General features: G+C 43.1%; 1 protein-coding gene across 2 annotated transcripts in view; it reads right to left on the bottom strand.

Annotated features, from left to right (window-relative positions):
• Window positions 1-582: 582 nt before the first annotated feature.
• WDFY1 (WD repeat and FYVE domain containing 1) overlaps window positions 583-16,522 on the bottom strand; it is a 47,263-nt gene continuing 31,323 nt past the window's right edge. Inside the window, exons 6-13 of one of the 2 annotated variants that reach the window (XR_014296994.1) lie at window positions 16,078-16,190; window positions 14,126-14,252; window positions 11,871-11,976; window positions 6,162-6,263; window positions 4,485-4,615; window positions 2,884-2,992; window positions 1,887-2,096; window positions 583-1,247 (exon numbers count right to left, since the gene is read on the bottom strand). Coding sequence is in view for 1 of the 2 variants with exons in the window: in XM_082658446.1 (XP_082514572.1) it covers window positions 2,037-2,096; window positions 2,884-2,992; window positions 4,485-4,615; window positions 6,162-6,263; window positions 11,871-11,976; window positions 14,126-14,252; window positions 16,078-16,190 (748 nt within the window). In the remaining variant the exon portion in view is untranslated. Of the gene's footprint in view, window positions 2,097-2,883; window positions 2,993-4,484; window positions 4,616-6,161; window positions 6,264-11,870; window positions 11,977-14,125; window positions 14,253-16,077; window positions 16,191-16,522 lie in introns of both variants that reach the window. The other variant, XM_082658446.1, reaches the window with a different exon arrangement.

The raw sequence follows: 16,522 nt of genomic DNA, 5'->3' as shown, positions 1-16,522 counted from the left end.
TTCAGGTGATATAACACAAAGCTTACAAGGAGCAACAAAGTCGACTGCTACTGCAGATCATTCTAGAACATGATGTGCCTGACCCCCTCTCCTTATTTGTGCCACTTGACCATTAAGACATCTTAGTTTAACTCCCTGTCTTAAACTATTATTAAAAAAAACTCATACAGAGTGAAGTAAGTCAGAAAGAGAAACACAAATACCGTATGCTAACACATATATATGGAGGAATCTAAAAAAAAAAAAAAAAGGTTCTGATGAACCTAGGGGCAGGACAGGAATAAAGACGCAGACGTAGAGAATGGACTTGAGGACACGGGGAGGGGGAAGGGTAAGCTGGGACAAAGTGAAAGAGTCGCACTGACATATATACACTATCAAATGTAAAACAGATAGCTAGTGGGAAGCAGCCTCATAGCACAGGGAGATCAGCTCGGTGCTTTGTGACCACCTAGAGGGGTGGGATAAGGAGGGTGGGAGGGAGGCTCAAGAGGGAGGGGACACATGTATATGTACAGCTGATTCACTTTATTATACAGCAGAAACTAACACACCATTGTAAAGCAATTATACTCCAATAAAGATGTTAGAAAAACCATTTTAATTAACAGCTGTTATTTTAAAATATTTAGTCCCTTAGTTATATCATACACAACGATGTTGTCTTGATATGATCCCCCAAAAGCGATGCAGTAGTTTTTTTCAATATCCATTAGTAAGACTAACAAAAATACTTTTGCTATCTATTTTAAAATCTGTCCTTAAAAAAAGTTGACTTCTCTCCACTCACTTCCATAGCCCTAAAGTAACAGATACATGTTTTGCTGTTAAAAACAAATAGATATTTGAATATTAAGAGACAGGCTCCCCATTCCCTACCTCTGCCCCATCCTGGTACTAAGTCGCCAAAAACTTTTAAAATGCCGTTTGATACAACAGATTTTGCTAATTGTTATGAAAGTAATTTACAAGTTAGGGATTACTGTGCAGGACCTGGTTAACAGTTACTGCTCTGGATTACCGATTTCCTTCTATGAAATAAGTTATAACTAAAAGTCAACCTAGTTTAAAAAGCTTTGGAGTCCTTTTCTGAGGTGTCTGTTAAATTGCCACAGTATCACAGGGGCTCATCTTGGAACTGCAAATAGATTGTGTCTTTTAGGAGGACTGGGCTGTTCCATGGAATGGGCTGATCACATCCCATCACAGTCATGCTGGTAGCTGGGTTTTCCATTAGTCATCACTGACTGCAATCAGAAAAAGTCAGGCGGCTTGTGTGAGTCCCGTGTTAACAGCACCATAGAAACGTCTCGTCCTCAGAGCACATTTGGGGGAAAGGGAAGAGTGCGGACTGCCTTGGTTAGTATAGAAACTGTACAGCTAACTTAGTGACAATCTGAGAGTTCGCCCACGGCATGCTGGCTGGGACGAGAAACAACTGAAGTGGGCCACACACTAAGAGCAGACATGGCACTACCTGGAGAGGACAGATATTGTTAAGAGGTTTCTCAGTGACGAGGCGTAGAGAATATTCACAGACTGCCAGCAGATGAGGAGAATCTCTGGGCTCCTAAGTCCCACTGCAGCCCCCAAGGGAGAGAACAAGCCCTCCTCCCCTGACCCCTGCTCTGCCTGCAGAGAAGCATGGGAGCCCCTGCGGGCCCAGCAGGTCTGGGGGGAAGTGTGTTTGTAGTTGGAACTGCCTGAAGAAAGTTCTAGGCTTTAACTCTTCCATTCAGTATTTTTCCTCCGAAACTCTCGCGTGCTAAATTACTGCCTCAGCACACGTCAGCTCACCACGCCCGAGGACGTCTCGCTGGAGTAACTCCATTCCTTGGGGACCCGCTACATCCCACGGGTAGTTCCACAAAGGCCCCAAAACACACCTTTACATTTTTTTTTTCTTTTTAAAAACGTTGATTTGGTTTTTAGTGGCTGCTGTCCATCCACGTGACAGTGACTGTGGAGCTACAGGGAAGCATCCTGTTTGGTGAAGGCTGCTGCTGGGAAGGTGCAGACCCCGCCCGGCTCCTGGATCAATGTGGAGAAAACCCAGTCGCCAGGCTGCAGCCCACCACGGGCGTCATGTCCCAAATCTGCAAGAGAAGGGGGAGGCCTGGAGACGCGGCACCGGTCACGTGGCCCCCCAGGAGGCGCTGTTGGCGCTGAGAACAGACAGCGGTTACACTCTCAAAGGGGCCAACATAACTCATGCTCTTCTTTCCCTACAAAACCTTCTCGAGATTTACACAGCGACGAAACAACGTGGTCAGCTAAAATGTGAAAAAAGCTTATAAGCAGTATCTCTCTCGACACCTGCAAATTACATCATAATGATGTTTTACTATAAATTTACTTTTATTTTTAATAAAAAGCCCACTGGGGAAAAGCCCTTTTTTTTTAAATTATGAAATAAACTATGTCATAGTTTTACAACTCAAGAGTGGTACTAAGGATAAAACACTTACTTTCAGTTTCTGCGTTAGCCACCCAGGAATTTAATAAAAAAAGCGTGTGGTTATTTCTTATACGTGGGAAGCCTTCTGCCCAGGATGAAGGGATCAACAGCCAGGGAAGGAGTGATCAGAGAAAGGGGTCAGCTAAGGCCAGGCAGTGGGAGGGAGGACCCTGGGGCTGGCTCAGTGCAGACAGTGACAGAGGTGTGCCAGGCCCTCACTGGCTCACCTGGAGAGACCGACGTGGCCGAGGGACACACCACCAAGGGCGTGGAAACTCACAAACATGCAGTTCGTTTCCAGGTTTCCACGTGGCTATAGGTTGTTCATCAAAAGGCAAGGTGAGCTTGCCAATCAGAAGTGCCTTATGCACATTCATAGCATGACGGTGGAGCAATCTACACTGAGGTGCTAATTGGCAGGTTACCTTCACCACGCGATCGGTCCCACAGGTCACCATCAGGCCCCTAGCAACATCCATGGACATGTGGGAGATGTTATGTTTTCCTTCGTGAAAGGTTGCTAGAGAAGTCCGACTAACAGAGAGAAAAGAGACCATTTAAACTCACCCCACTGTTTCTAGAGCCAAGGGATGAATTTTCTTAGCAACAGAGAGGAAATACGATAACAGCGTCAAAATTCGCTCCTAAAAATGTGGCTGCAGTTTTGAAAACTATAATTAAAGGATGATGGAAAGCATGATAAGTTGCAAGACTGTTCTATAAAAGATTTTCTAAAACTCCCAAAATAACTAAATTTTTTTTTCTTCCTTTTTTTTTTTTTGCGGAGAGGCTGGTACCTTCCTAGACATAAGGACAAGACTACACTGCATGAGATCCCAGGCTGCAGGCTCCCCCGGAACCCTGGTGTGAGAAGCAGCGCTCCTGTGCACGCTGGCCCTCACTCTGCTCCAAAGCCCGCAGCAGCCCAGGCCCCACCTCCAGCTCCCTGACCGACACCAGTGGTGCCGCACTAGCTTTCCTACTTGGGCTTCCCCCAAGGTGTGTCCGTCTGCTACTTTCAAAGATGATTCACCGGATTCCCCGGTGGCACAGTGGTTAAGAATCCGCCTGCCGATGCAGGGGACACGGGTTTGAGCCCTGGTCTGGGAAGATCCCACATGCCACGGAGCAACTAAGCCCGTGCATCACAACTACTGAGCTGCGTGCTGCAACTACTGAAGCCCGCACACCTAGAGCCCGTGCTCCGCAACAAGAGAAGCCACCGCAATGAGAAGCCTGCCCACCGCAACAAACAGTAGCCCCCGCTAGCCGCAACTAGCAAAAGCCCGCGCGCAGCAACGAAGACCCAATGCGGCCAAAAATAAATAAAAATAAAAGAAAGGAGCAAAATAAAATGCTGGTTCTGTCCAAATGGATCTGCCTGAGTCAGGAGAGAATGGAGGACAGACAGATATGTCTTACACACAATTAGTTATTTAAGAACAGATTGCTAGGTCAGATTGTTGTGGAAGAGAGAACAGGGGTCTCCGGAGTTTTCCCACAAATAAAATTTCCATGCGTGTGTGCGCACAGGTGGAAGCCAGGGTGCTTCTGTAGGGTGCCAGTTCAGCCACCCATCAGTGTGCACACGGCCTTGACCCTCACAGCATCGCGAGTGGTGCGGGGGCTCCCGGCCAGACTGGTCTTAGCAGCATCATTTCTCACAGTGTTTGGGAGAAACTTGTCTTAAGTCATAAAGCTAGGGCAGAATCCTCTCTTTAGAAACTGTTTATGAAAGGGATAAACGAGTGGGCAGGAATACAGGTGATCCTGAACAACACGCTTTCAACGGCGTGGGTCCGCTTATACCCAGAGTTTTTTCAACGGTAAATACCACAGCACGACGTGATCCGCAGAACCGTGGATAGGAAGGGCCAACTCTTTTTACACCCAAGTTACCCACTACACGGAGGGCTGCACCTCTGACCCTCGCGTTGTTCAAGGGTCAACCATGTATCTGTATCATTTCTCGGGCTCTCCCACTGCAGATGGACACACAAAAAGATAAAGATAAGCGAACACTCACTCCTCGTCCTTGATGGAGTCATAGCAGGAATCGCAGACGCGGACCTGGAACTCAAAGCCCATGACAGGGTAGCTGGAGCGCTTGGTGCTGCACTTCCCACAGACAGCCTGCCCACACTTCCTGCAGTGATGCTTCGGGGACCAGGAGGAGGAAAAGGAGGAGTTTATCTTTTGCTTTAATGCCCGTGGCCTCACTTCAGAGTAGGGGAAATGGGATTGGGACAATGTGCCTCGAATTATAATCACCCCCAATTTAGTGTATCAATAAACACACCAGAGGCAGACAATATCAACAGCCGTTGAGGATTTCCAAATATCTTTGCTTTGTTATTGGTTAAATACTAGTTTTTATTCATTCATATTATCTGCCTAGGCGACCATAAACAACACTGCCAAGACCAAGTTCAAGCTCATTCAGGAACCCAAATGGCTAGAGACTTCAGGAGGGAAAAATGTATTCCTATTACAGAGAAAAGTTTTGATATAACATTTTACATGTAATTTGCCCTCATTAAGAAACAGATAACCATAATCATGTTGTACTATTTCTTTTAATCTTTCAAATTGTGATTCTGGAAATAAGCACCAAGAACATTCCAAAATAGCCCAGTTATTATTACTAACTTTAACATACATATTTTTTTAAACCACTAAAAGCCTTGCGAGCCACACCTTTCCTCTCTCTACCACTAGTTGTTAACTCATAAGATTAAAATTAATTCTTCATGTTTCCTTTGAAGTAGAGACTACTTCACACATCAGTTACCACCAGACATGCGTCGCGAAAACTAGGCCAAGGCTGCAATGTGGGTGCTACTTCCGAGCATTAGAACGTTACGAATGCTGAAACAATTCCTGCACTGCCTGCCAGTCTCATACCTGACATTGCTGTAGAGTAGCTTCATAAGCAAAGTCAAAGAAAGTTTATTAACACACACAAACTTTCCGTCAGTCCCTTAGAGAGGTGCGACCAGTAATAAAAGGAATAAAATTGGCATTCTTTTTTACTTCACCTGCACAAATTCATATTCAATCTGAATGAGCGGCTACCTTCAAGGCTACTGTAGAACTATGTTTTTTGTAGAACTTTAGTGTTACGTGACTACCCAGTGGCAAGCGCTTCCTTGAAATCTGTAGGCTATTTGGGGCATGTATCGACAAATTAAAAAAGATAAAAAACAGTACGTACTTGAAACATGCTTAACAGAAATGCTCCAGGTACACTTACGTGGAACAATTTATGAATAATCTAAAATTCCTGGTGTCAGAGTATTCCAGTGGGGGCTAATCTGTTACTTGTTGTCTGTTTGTGCAAGCATTAGGCTTAGACGCCCTAGTTCATTCTGATTTTGTGCTGGGCTAGTACAAACACTGACTTTAACAAGTAATAGTCCTAAACTCAAAACTCTTTCATCTGTTGACGAATGGGCTCCCAGCGTTTTCTGTGCGTCCCGGCTTTTCCAGTGCAGGACAAGCAGTGGCATAGTCTGCTAACAGTCTCACTATTACCCGGGAAGGGCCCTGCTCATGGTCAGTCACACAATGATGGTGACACCACAAGGGTAGGAATCAACAGCATTTAGAGGGAAAAGTGCGATTCCAAACAAAATGACAGATTAATCATATAAATAACAAAACACAGAATTAACCCAGTGATGACTCGATGTTGGCTACTCACCTGTCTCAACCCCAGTGTCTTCGTGTCCCACATCTGCTTTATATTCCAGAAAAAGGGCTGCTCACATTTCTGACAAGAATCACTTTCTAACCACTGAGGAGCCTGGGGGAGGAGAAAGTGAAACCCAACATGTGAGCATCTGCCTGTTTACCCTGAGTTGTCAGAAATTAATACAACAGTTCCAGACCTTGGTGGGGTTATCCTTTTTTCAAACTCTTCAATATATTATAGCTGTTGCCATATTCAGTATTATGTTTGTGTTTTGAATCATCTTTATCATTTTTGCCATGTTTTCAGGATTGTTCATTTTTAATCTATCGATAGGAGGGAGTAGTTCATTTTGCATTATGAACTCTTAAGAGTTGTCTTCATACACTTCTGTTTTATGCCCAAAGTTTTTAAAGTTGTTTGATAACTATATCCAGTTGAGCAAAAACCTTTCTTGCAGAACCTGACGAACTACCACTTGGGAAGGCTTGTGGGGTCACAAGGTGACCAACAGGAGATCTTCAGGGCGCGGCATCGTGTCAGACAGATGAGCTGCCCCGCCCCCATTCCCAGCTCCCGGGAGTGGTGCCCGCACAGCCAGCCTGCGGACCCCCATTCGAGCAGTGATCTCTCTGCACTGCAATTCTTTTTTTTTTTTTTTTTTTTGCGGTACACGGGTCTCTCACTGTTGTGGCCTCTCCCGTCGTGGAGCACAGGCTCCGGACGCGCAGGCTCAGTGCCCACGGCTCGCGGGCCCAGCCGCTCCGCAGCATGTGGGATCTTCCCAGACTGGGGCACGAACCGGCGTCCCCTGCATCGGCAGGCGGACTCCCAACCACTGCGCCACCAGGGAAGCCCTGCACTGCAATCTTTATGCACATTTCCTCCCCCCAGCCCCTTCGACTAACCTATGAATTATTCACTGGTCTTTTCATCTTTAAATACCTTCAGCCTGTCACAGGGTAGGCGCTCAATGAATTTTTGTTGAAACAGGGCAATTAGACCTCAAAATTACTTCACTGAGAACTTAGAAAATATTTCTCTAAACAAAACATTACAAGTTGTATTCGATTACAAGATGAACCTGCTAAAAGCCTGTTTAACCTCGTCATGTATCATCATATATGTGCAGTAAAAACAGAAAATACTACTTCCATAAAATTAAACCAAAGGTCACGAAGTAAGAAATAATCTGTTCTTGATCTTGAAAGTTAACACTCAAGAAAAATGTATCTGATAAGAGGAGAGGATGGGAGAACCACAGGAAATGACCTACACTGATCCTTATAAAATATGCAGTGAAGATGGTCAGCTTCACAGAGATTCGAAAGGGGACTTTTGGTGGTTTAAAGAATGCGTTTCCCAACTTCTTTTTTTGTTTCCTATTTCATCAAAACTTTTGGCTTTCCTATTCCTTATTTTAGATAAGGCACTAGAAATATTTCTATATAGGACAGACATTACAAAGGTCTTTCTTTCAGGGGTTGGGGGGTAAGGCACTCACAAACAGAAAGAAGTGGGCTGAGACAGAGGAGAGGTTTCTTTAAATAACTGCGCTAATGTTGGAAATGGGAAGGGAGGACAGAACGGGTGATAAAGAGATGCACACCTCCGTGAGGAAGAATACTACTTGATGTAGAATTAGTTGTTTCTGTGACCAGGGAAGAGAGAAGGTGGTTTGAAAACACTGCCTGTGAGGTGCGCTCATCTACTCTGCACTGATGTATAAAATAGTATCCATTCTGTGATCGACTAGCTCCAAATAAAGTTCTCATTTCAAGAGGATTCATTCTAATTCTTGTTACTTGCTCATTTATGTTTCATGCCTACTTCCAGAAAGGAGTCCCTTTGATTACAATCCGGCAGGGAGGTAGATCTGCTTCCAACCAGCCTGAAGGAGAAACGGTGATTACAACGACACGACGGGCCCTGCTGCCAACAACGTGGGGACATTAAATCGCAGGGGGAAGGAAAGCAGGGGCCACTGTCTAGTCTTATGTTTGTGACACACGCCAGTGTAACTCCTGCAATACCACCCACGTGAGGAACAGTCACGTGGGACAAGATGAACGCGAAAACGTATTCACGGCAGTGATATTCAAGCATGAGTATACACCGCATAGGGCTGTGAGCATTAAATGAGGCAACATTGGCGAAGTGTTTTGCATAATGCCTGGTATATACAAAGGGTCTTATAAGTCCAGCAGTGTGTGCCCAGGGTTTTATATGCCTTACTTTGCTTAATTTTCAATACAACCTTAGGAGATACAGAGCAACGTTCTCCCCATTTTACAGGCAAAGAAACTGTGGCTCAGAGATTGAAGCGACTGTCCATGGTTGGTTAGTGGGTAGAGCTCCCAGTAGACCCAAGAGTCCAGCCCACAGCCCTGCACTCGTCCACTGCGCTCCACACAGCCTCTGGACATGGTCCTTTTCACTTCAACATGTCAGGGTCTCCAAACATGTTTCTGGAGTATGACAACCAATGGGGACTGAGTTCCTGCCCTCAGGAAGCATGCTTCTGCCTAAGGGTTAGGAAAGAATATTACTCTGCTGAGCTGGAGGGCAGAGGGGCATGAGCGAAGAAAAAATATGCTTAAAATAATTTGAGATAACAAATGAAAAAATGAACTCAGAAATAAACAGACTTTTTGAAACATATTTTGATATAAGAAATACGCATAACTTTGTTTCTTTTAATAGAATTGTGTTATGGTGTAAGCTATCATGAACCATCCTATTAAATGCTTATTCTCTAAGGAGACAAAGTTTTCTTTTATGCTGAGAAGAGCTGAAGAGAACATTAATCAAGTTTTCTGTTTCACTCTCTTTTCTCCATCTTGTTCCATCTGCTTAATCTGGACAAAGATGATGTAACAAGAATAACCCCAATGCACCGCTGCTGCTAATGGGTGCGCTCATCTACTCTGCACTGATGTATAAAATAGTATCCATTCTGTGATCGACTAGCTCCAAATAAAGTTCTCATTTCAAGAGGATTCATTCTAATTCTTGTTACTTGCTCATTTATGTTTCATGCCTACTTCCAGAAAGGAGTCCCTTTGATTACAATCCGGCAGGGAGGTAGATCTGCTTCCAACCAGCCAGTGTGGTGGCCGACAGCCACTGTAGGCTGCGGACACTCCACAGTCAGTGTTTCCAGGTGACTCAGAAAGAAACTCCAGCAAACACTGTGGGGCTAGAGAATCTGGGATTAATCCTCTAGGCCTGTGCCTAAAGAAGTCCTACAAATTGTCCCAAACCCTAACTCAAGTTCAGAATCTAACGGATCGGAGGCGGCTTACTTTTGCACTAATATTTACTCAGCTGGTAGAAACAAAACAAAACAACAAAAAACCCCTAAAAAATCTACTAAAAATGTTGCATCTTTTTGACATAACTTTCTTTCCCACCAATACTGCCAACCATTGAGACAGAAAAGCTCATAGAGCAAAACGTATTACCAGCTGTGTGCTCGTGATTTGGGGTACTCTTCCATAAGTGACTACAAGGAAAAGAGTGACCCCCACAGGAATGACAGGACTGTCTTTTCTTTCCCTAGAGGCACAAATAAACTCCACACTCACATAACCTTGAAGGTAAGAACTCTGCTTCTACTTTCTACATCTGAAAGAACTTACCAAGGATGAGAATAGTGGATTGAAATCCAAGCGGTTAAACCCTTACAAGAGCCACTAGTAGCATCAGGCCCCAGTGGTCTCCTCCCTCACGATCCAGGGAACACAGAATAAGACTGAAAAACAACAGGCCGAGTCTAGGAAATAGAACAGTATACTAGCTGCCACTGTTGCATGTAACTAGCAGATGATAAATATAAAACGCAGTTCAAATAAATCTTTGCAAAGAAAGTATTACACATTCTGTAATATCGAGCCAATGTTCATATGTTTAATAACAAGTTACTCTAAGCCTTACCAAAAGATCTTTAGAAAATTCTAAAAGGGAAATTAACCAGCAGACATACAATCAAGACTTCCTCTATGACTTGTCTTACAAGGTCACTAAAAAAGTAGCAATCGGTACTTCTCCAGATGACGGACCGCACTTTATCATTTATACGGTAGTCTGTTTCCTTCACTAGATTACAAGCTTCTTGCAGGTATGGATCTATGTGTATAAAGCATGGTAATCATAAAGTCTGGAAGTGAGTAATACTGCTATTTCTTTTTTTTTTTATAAATTTGTTTTTATTTATTTATTATTTTTGGCTGTGTTGGGTCTTCATTGCTATGTGCAGGCTTTCTCTAGTTGCGGCGAGTGGGGTCTACTCTTCGTTGTGGTGCGCGGGTTTCTCATTGCGGTGGCTTCTCTTGTTGTGGAGCACGGGTTCTAGAGCACACGGGCTTCAGTAAATGCGGCGCGTGGGCTCAGTAGTTCTGGCACATGGGCTTAGTTGCTCCACAGCATGTGGGATCTTCCCAGAGCAGGGCTCAAACCCGTGTCCCCTGCATTGGCAGGCAGATTCTTAACCACTGTGCCACCAGGGAAGCCCGCTATTTCTTTTAAATAGACTGAACCCCTTTGATTACGTCCCTAGGGTATACTAAAGATGCGAGTTTATTCAGTGAGAATCAGACTCACAAGTAATTAGAGGCAACACAAAGCAGATGCATGCAGGGGTGGGTGGGAATGCTGCATTCATGCCTGGCGTCCACCACAGAGGTGTGCAGCATACTGACCTACACGCTGCGTAAAGGACGGCACCTGGAACACATCATGTGACATCATGCAATACAGTATGTACTGCAATGCAGTATCATTTATGATGCATATGCACCTAAGTTTCCAGACTTTAGGACCACCCTTTAGATGCTCAATAAATGTTTCTGAAGTTAAACCGTAAGTCTTTAACACCCCTCACACTAAAATCTTCTCTGGAATCCAACTCCACTATCTACGTCACAGGTTTTAAACGCCACTTGGAAAAGACAGATAAATACCTGTGCTGGCAGAGATGAGAATGGAAATCCTGCCTGGAAATCATCTGACATCTATAAAAAGCATTCAGAATGCACATATCCTTGACCCAAAGGGTCTATTTTCAGAAATTTGTCTGAAATAAATAATTGAACAATCACACAATGACAAGGTGAAAAATGTTCACTGCAGCATTCTTTAAAATAGAAAAAAAGACAGAGAGATTGCTTAGAGTGTCTGTCTAAAGAATTGGAAGAGACCTTAGAAGTCATCTCATTCAACTATTTCACTTTATGGAAGAAGGAATGGAGACTCAGGGAAATTAAGGCACTTAGAACTCAGGTCTCCTGAAAAGAACGCTGTTGACATGGACTCAGTGGAACAGAAGTCAGTGGAAAATAAAAGCAGAGAACAGAGATATATTTTCCCAGAGGAGCTATGCCCCTGGCGCGCGTCTCGGGGACCCCAGGGCAGGTGTGCAACCTCGGAGCGCTTCCCCACAGTCACTCCCCTGCGCATGCCAGACCGTCTCCCGGGTCCTCTCCTTGCCCTTCTCTGTGAAAATCAGCCTAAATGCCCTGGCTGCGTATATCGCTTGTCCCTGTGGAAACTCTCCAATGAGTAGTGAATGCAGTGCAAAGTGACATGCAGGACCCTGTCAGCTGATAACCAGTAAGAGCTGGGACTGCCTGCACCTTGGCTGGCATCTCCGGTCACTGGGTAGAAAACCAAGAGGCAGGCTGTGGGAGCTCTCCTGGTCAGCCCTGCCTTGCCCTCTCTTACCTCCTCTCTGCTAACATCCATGTTCCACACTGCAATTCCGCCGTCTGAGGAACAGGAGACCAGCTGCCTCGTGAGCTGAAGGTAACACAGCGACTGCACCCTGTCACTGCAAACAGCACACACAACAGTTACGTGTCTCAATGTGGAAAACACAGACATCATCTTCATGCAGGCTCAAATCTCTCCCCTCGTTGGAATCAGCCACTGACATTTTATCATTGATGATCTGGATCCCAGTATAAACTTTAATTGGCATTCTATAACTTATTATACAGAATAATAGTTTCTATGAAATAAACACTACTAATCAGTCATTAAGAACTGCAGGTCAGAGTCTCCCACCAGCTGCCGGCAGGCGCCCTATTTGTGGGGAGATGCTAACTCCACGTTTTCCCACACTGCCATCTTGTTTATAGCAATACAATCTCACCTCAAGAAACAAGAAAAATCTCAAATAAACAATCTAACCCTACACTTAAAACAACTAGACAAAGAAGAACAAAGAAAACTCGAAGTCAGTAGAAGGAAAGAAATCATAAAGATCAGAGCAGAAATAAATGAAATAGAAAGGAAGAAAGCAATAGCAAAGATCAATAAAACTAAAAGCTGGTTCTTTGAGAAGATAAGCAAAACTGATAAACCCTTAGCCAGACTCATCAAGAAAAAAAGGGAGAGGACGAAAGCAATAAAATTAGAAATGAAAAAGGAGAAATCACAACTGACACTGCAGAAATGCAAAAGGATAATAAGAGACTACTATAAACAACTATATGCCTATAAAATGACAACCATGAAGAAATGGACAAATTCTTGGAAAGGTACAATTTTCCAAGACTGAACCAGGAAGAATTAGGAAATTTAAACAGACCCATCACAAGTAATGAAATTGAAACTGTAATTAAAAATCTTCCAACAAACAGAAGTCCAGGACCAGATAGCTTCACAGGTGAATTCTATCAAACATTTAGAGAAGAGCTAATACCGATCCTTCTCAAACTCTTCCAAAAAATTGCAGAGGGAGAAACACTCCCAAATTCATTCTACGAAGCCACCATCACCCTGATACCAAAACCAGAAAAAGATATCACACACACAAAAATTATAGACCAATATCACTGATGAACACAGATGCAAAAATCCTCAACAAAATACTAGCAAACAGAATCCAACAGCACATTAAAAGGATCATACGCCATGATCAAGTGGGATTTATCCCAGGGATGCAAGGATTCTTCAATATACAGAAATCAATCAATATGATACACCATATGAACAAATTGAAGAAGAAAAACCGTATGATCATCTCAATAGATGCAGAAAAAGCTTCTGACAAAATTCAACACCCATTTATGATAAAAACTCTCCAGAAAATGGGCAGAGAGGGAACCTACCTCAACATAATAAAGGCCATATATGATAAACCCACAGCAAGCATCATTCTCAATGGTGAAAAACTGAAAGCATTTCCACTAAGATCAGGAACAAGACAAGGTTGCCCACTCCCACCACTCTTACTCAACATAGTTTTGGAAGTCCTAGCCACAGCAATCAGAGAAGAAAAAGACATAAAAGAAATACAAATTGGAAAAGAAGAAGTAAAACTGTCACTGCTTGCAGATGACATGATACTATACATAGAAAACCCTAAAGATGCCACCAGAAAACTACTAGAACTAATCAGTGAATTTGGTAAGGTTGCAGGATACAAAATGAATGCACAGAAATCTCTTGCATTCCTATACACCAACAAGGAAAAATCAGAAAGAGAAATTAAGGAAACATTCCGATTTACCATTGCAACAAAACAAAATACCCAGGAATAAACCTGCCTAAGGAGGCGAAAGACTTGTACTCAGAAAACTATAAAACACTGAGGAAAGAAATCAAAGATGACATAAACAGATGGAGAAATATACCATGTCCTTGGATTGGAAGAATCAACATTGTGAAAATGACTATACTACCCAAAGCAATCTACAGATTCAATGCAATTCCCTATCAAACTACCAATGGCACGGTAGTTACTACCAATGGACTAAGGAAGAAGAAAACCCTGGCCTCTATTTTTGCTACAGAACACCAGACACTCAGGCCTCACGGAAAAGCAGTTAGAAGCAGACTGAGAGAGCCCTATCAAACAGGGCTCACTGTCTGCTAAAAGGCGGGGTTTGGACAAAGTAGTCTCAGAATACGAACGCCTCCCCCGACCTGCCCCAGCTCAGATTCTTTCCCCACCCGCACAAACAGTCACGCACTGGTGGCCCTGGAGCAAGAGTGTGCGGCCTTTCCTTCCTCCGATGTCCCACATGATGATGCTGTTGTCAGAGGCTCCTGAGAAGAGTAACCGTTGAATAGGGTCCCACCAGAGGCAGGCGACACTACCTAGGCGTGAGAGAGGGAGGCTAAATGTAATTCTACATCAGGACATACACATCTGAGGCAGAAGACCGAACGAGGACCAGCTGAATCTTTAAGTAAAAATGTATTTTCATTGCACAAAAGGGCGTTCAACACTTTATCACGAGTCACAGAGAAGGCACAGCACATCCGCTGTCCCAAGCTACAAGATTAGGATTTTCAGTTGTATATCAAACTGCTTTGAACACAAATGTGTTTAAAGAAGATTTTCCCCGTCTATACCAAAAAATTATAAAATAGCTGTATATGAGGGTTAGTTCAGAAAAAGCTTTTGAAGAAAAAAAAATAGCTACCAATATCTAATGAGAAAAGGCAGTGAAGTTTTCTGTGGTTACCATATATAAGATTAAAATCTAGATTATTCTAGGGCTCTGGGACCTTGCAGGTGTCTTATCACAGGATGCCTATGTTTAAGAAAACTGAATTAAGTATCTCAGAGAAAAAAAAAAGAGATGCATGTGTACCATACAATTATGCCAGAGAACTTAGGTAAAAAAATCCAAACCCTACATTTCACACTCTATATTGGCTAAACTTATTAAATTTGATATCCTTGGGAAAATCTTTCTTTCTACAGATTTCTCTTTCAACAGATCTCTTCATTGTTCCATTGACTGCTGCTTGCCTAGAAAAAAACTATTAATAAACTTAATAAAATTGAACCAGTCACACAAGCTAATAATATTTTTGGTGGCTATACAGAAAACTGATAAAGCCACATTCAAAACCAACCAACAGAGACTAGTTTCTCACAGAAGCTTAACGAAAGTGAAAAAAGAAGTACTGTGCAAAACTGGCTTCAGGGATCAACTTTGCAGAAACCCTGACCCTGTTTGATCCTATGCCCCATGCACTTCAGCTAGAGGCCTAATAGCAGACAAGCAAGGTCCTTCTACATGAACACTGCTAAGTAGTTATCAGAACACGCTCTGCCCTTAGCAACCCAGAGAATACTTAACAGCATGGGGATCATGAGACCATTAGTCATAAACAGAAAGTGGTTTCTGCCTGTGCTTTCCTGCCTAAATCTATTCAAACTTACTGTCCTTCTCTCTCCCTTTTCCCCTTCAAGGTCCCTGATCTGATAGACTCGGTTTTCCATAAATAGATTAGCTATGGAGGACATTTAACTTGTTACACTTAAAAACACTATTTTCATAAATAAGTCCATCATTAATTCCTTCAACAAACCCCCAATTCTTCGATGTGAACCAGATGGCCTCGGAGCTTCTAATTTGTGACTCAATATAGCCGATTGAGTTTTAAAGCCTTTCCACAAAGCCCGGCCAACTCACCACCCTACAGAAATAATAAAATTCCACCCAGTCATTCTTTTCCCGCCGTCCCTCCCCCGGGGATGTTTCCCAAGTAGAGACAGAACCAGCTCATACATTTCTTCTAATTGTACTCACCTACTACATCTTGCTTGGTGTCCTAGAAAGTGACAAATTTAAAACAGTAATAACAACATTCTTCCAAAGGTCTCACCATTTATAAGACATTTGAAAAGGTCTTCAAAAATAATTTAATTTCAAAGGTAAACAAAATAGAAAGTATTATCCACACAAGGAATCTAGAAGGGATTTGGACAACACGAAACTCTCCCCAACACCCTGCCTTCACTTAGTTTTCACTCTTTGAGACCTTTTGAGATTTAATCCCCCTATCTGGCCGATCGGATTGAAATCTGACAGATCATAAGGAGGTGATCATTCGTGAAACCACAGAGCTGAGAACTAAATCTGGATGCCCGAATTAGGTGAAAAACGGCGGTGATTATACAGCCTACCTTCATGTCCTTTAAGGGTGGTAATAACTGAACAGGAGCTCTGTTCAAGCTTCAGCAGGCTGATCTGTCCAGAACAGTCGCCGACAAAAGCATACTGAGTATCAAAGTCGTATCTGTGGAGACGCAGTCAAGGACGTATGACACAATCCACCTCAAAGTTATAAAGAAGAAAACGTGCATTCTAAAGAGAATACGCGACACACCTAAAATTACGAGAAAAAAAAGAAGTACCCAGCTGAAAATCACACAACGTGTAAATATTGAAGAAAGAGAACGTTTTAAGCTAGAATTATCAGGAAAATTAATATTCATTCATTCAACAAGAATTCACTGAGTAGCTGTTACTATTCCAACCAGTATCCTGGGAATTGGCAACAAAAAAGTTAAGAGCTGATGGAGAAGACAGACATAAAAACAAGTGACTATAAGCAAAGTATAACTAAGT

Source organism: Grampus griseus (genome assembly GCF_964374135.1).
Source record: "Grampus griseus genome assembly, chromosome: 7".
NCBI classification, from domain to species: Eukaryota; Metazoa; Chordata; class Mammalia; order Artiodactyla; family Delphinidae; genus Grampus; species Grampus griseus.
This window is presented reverse-complemented; position numbering and strand designations above follow the sequence as displayed.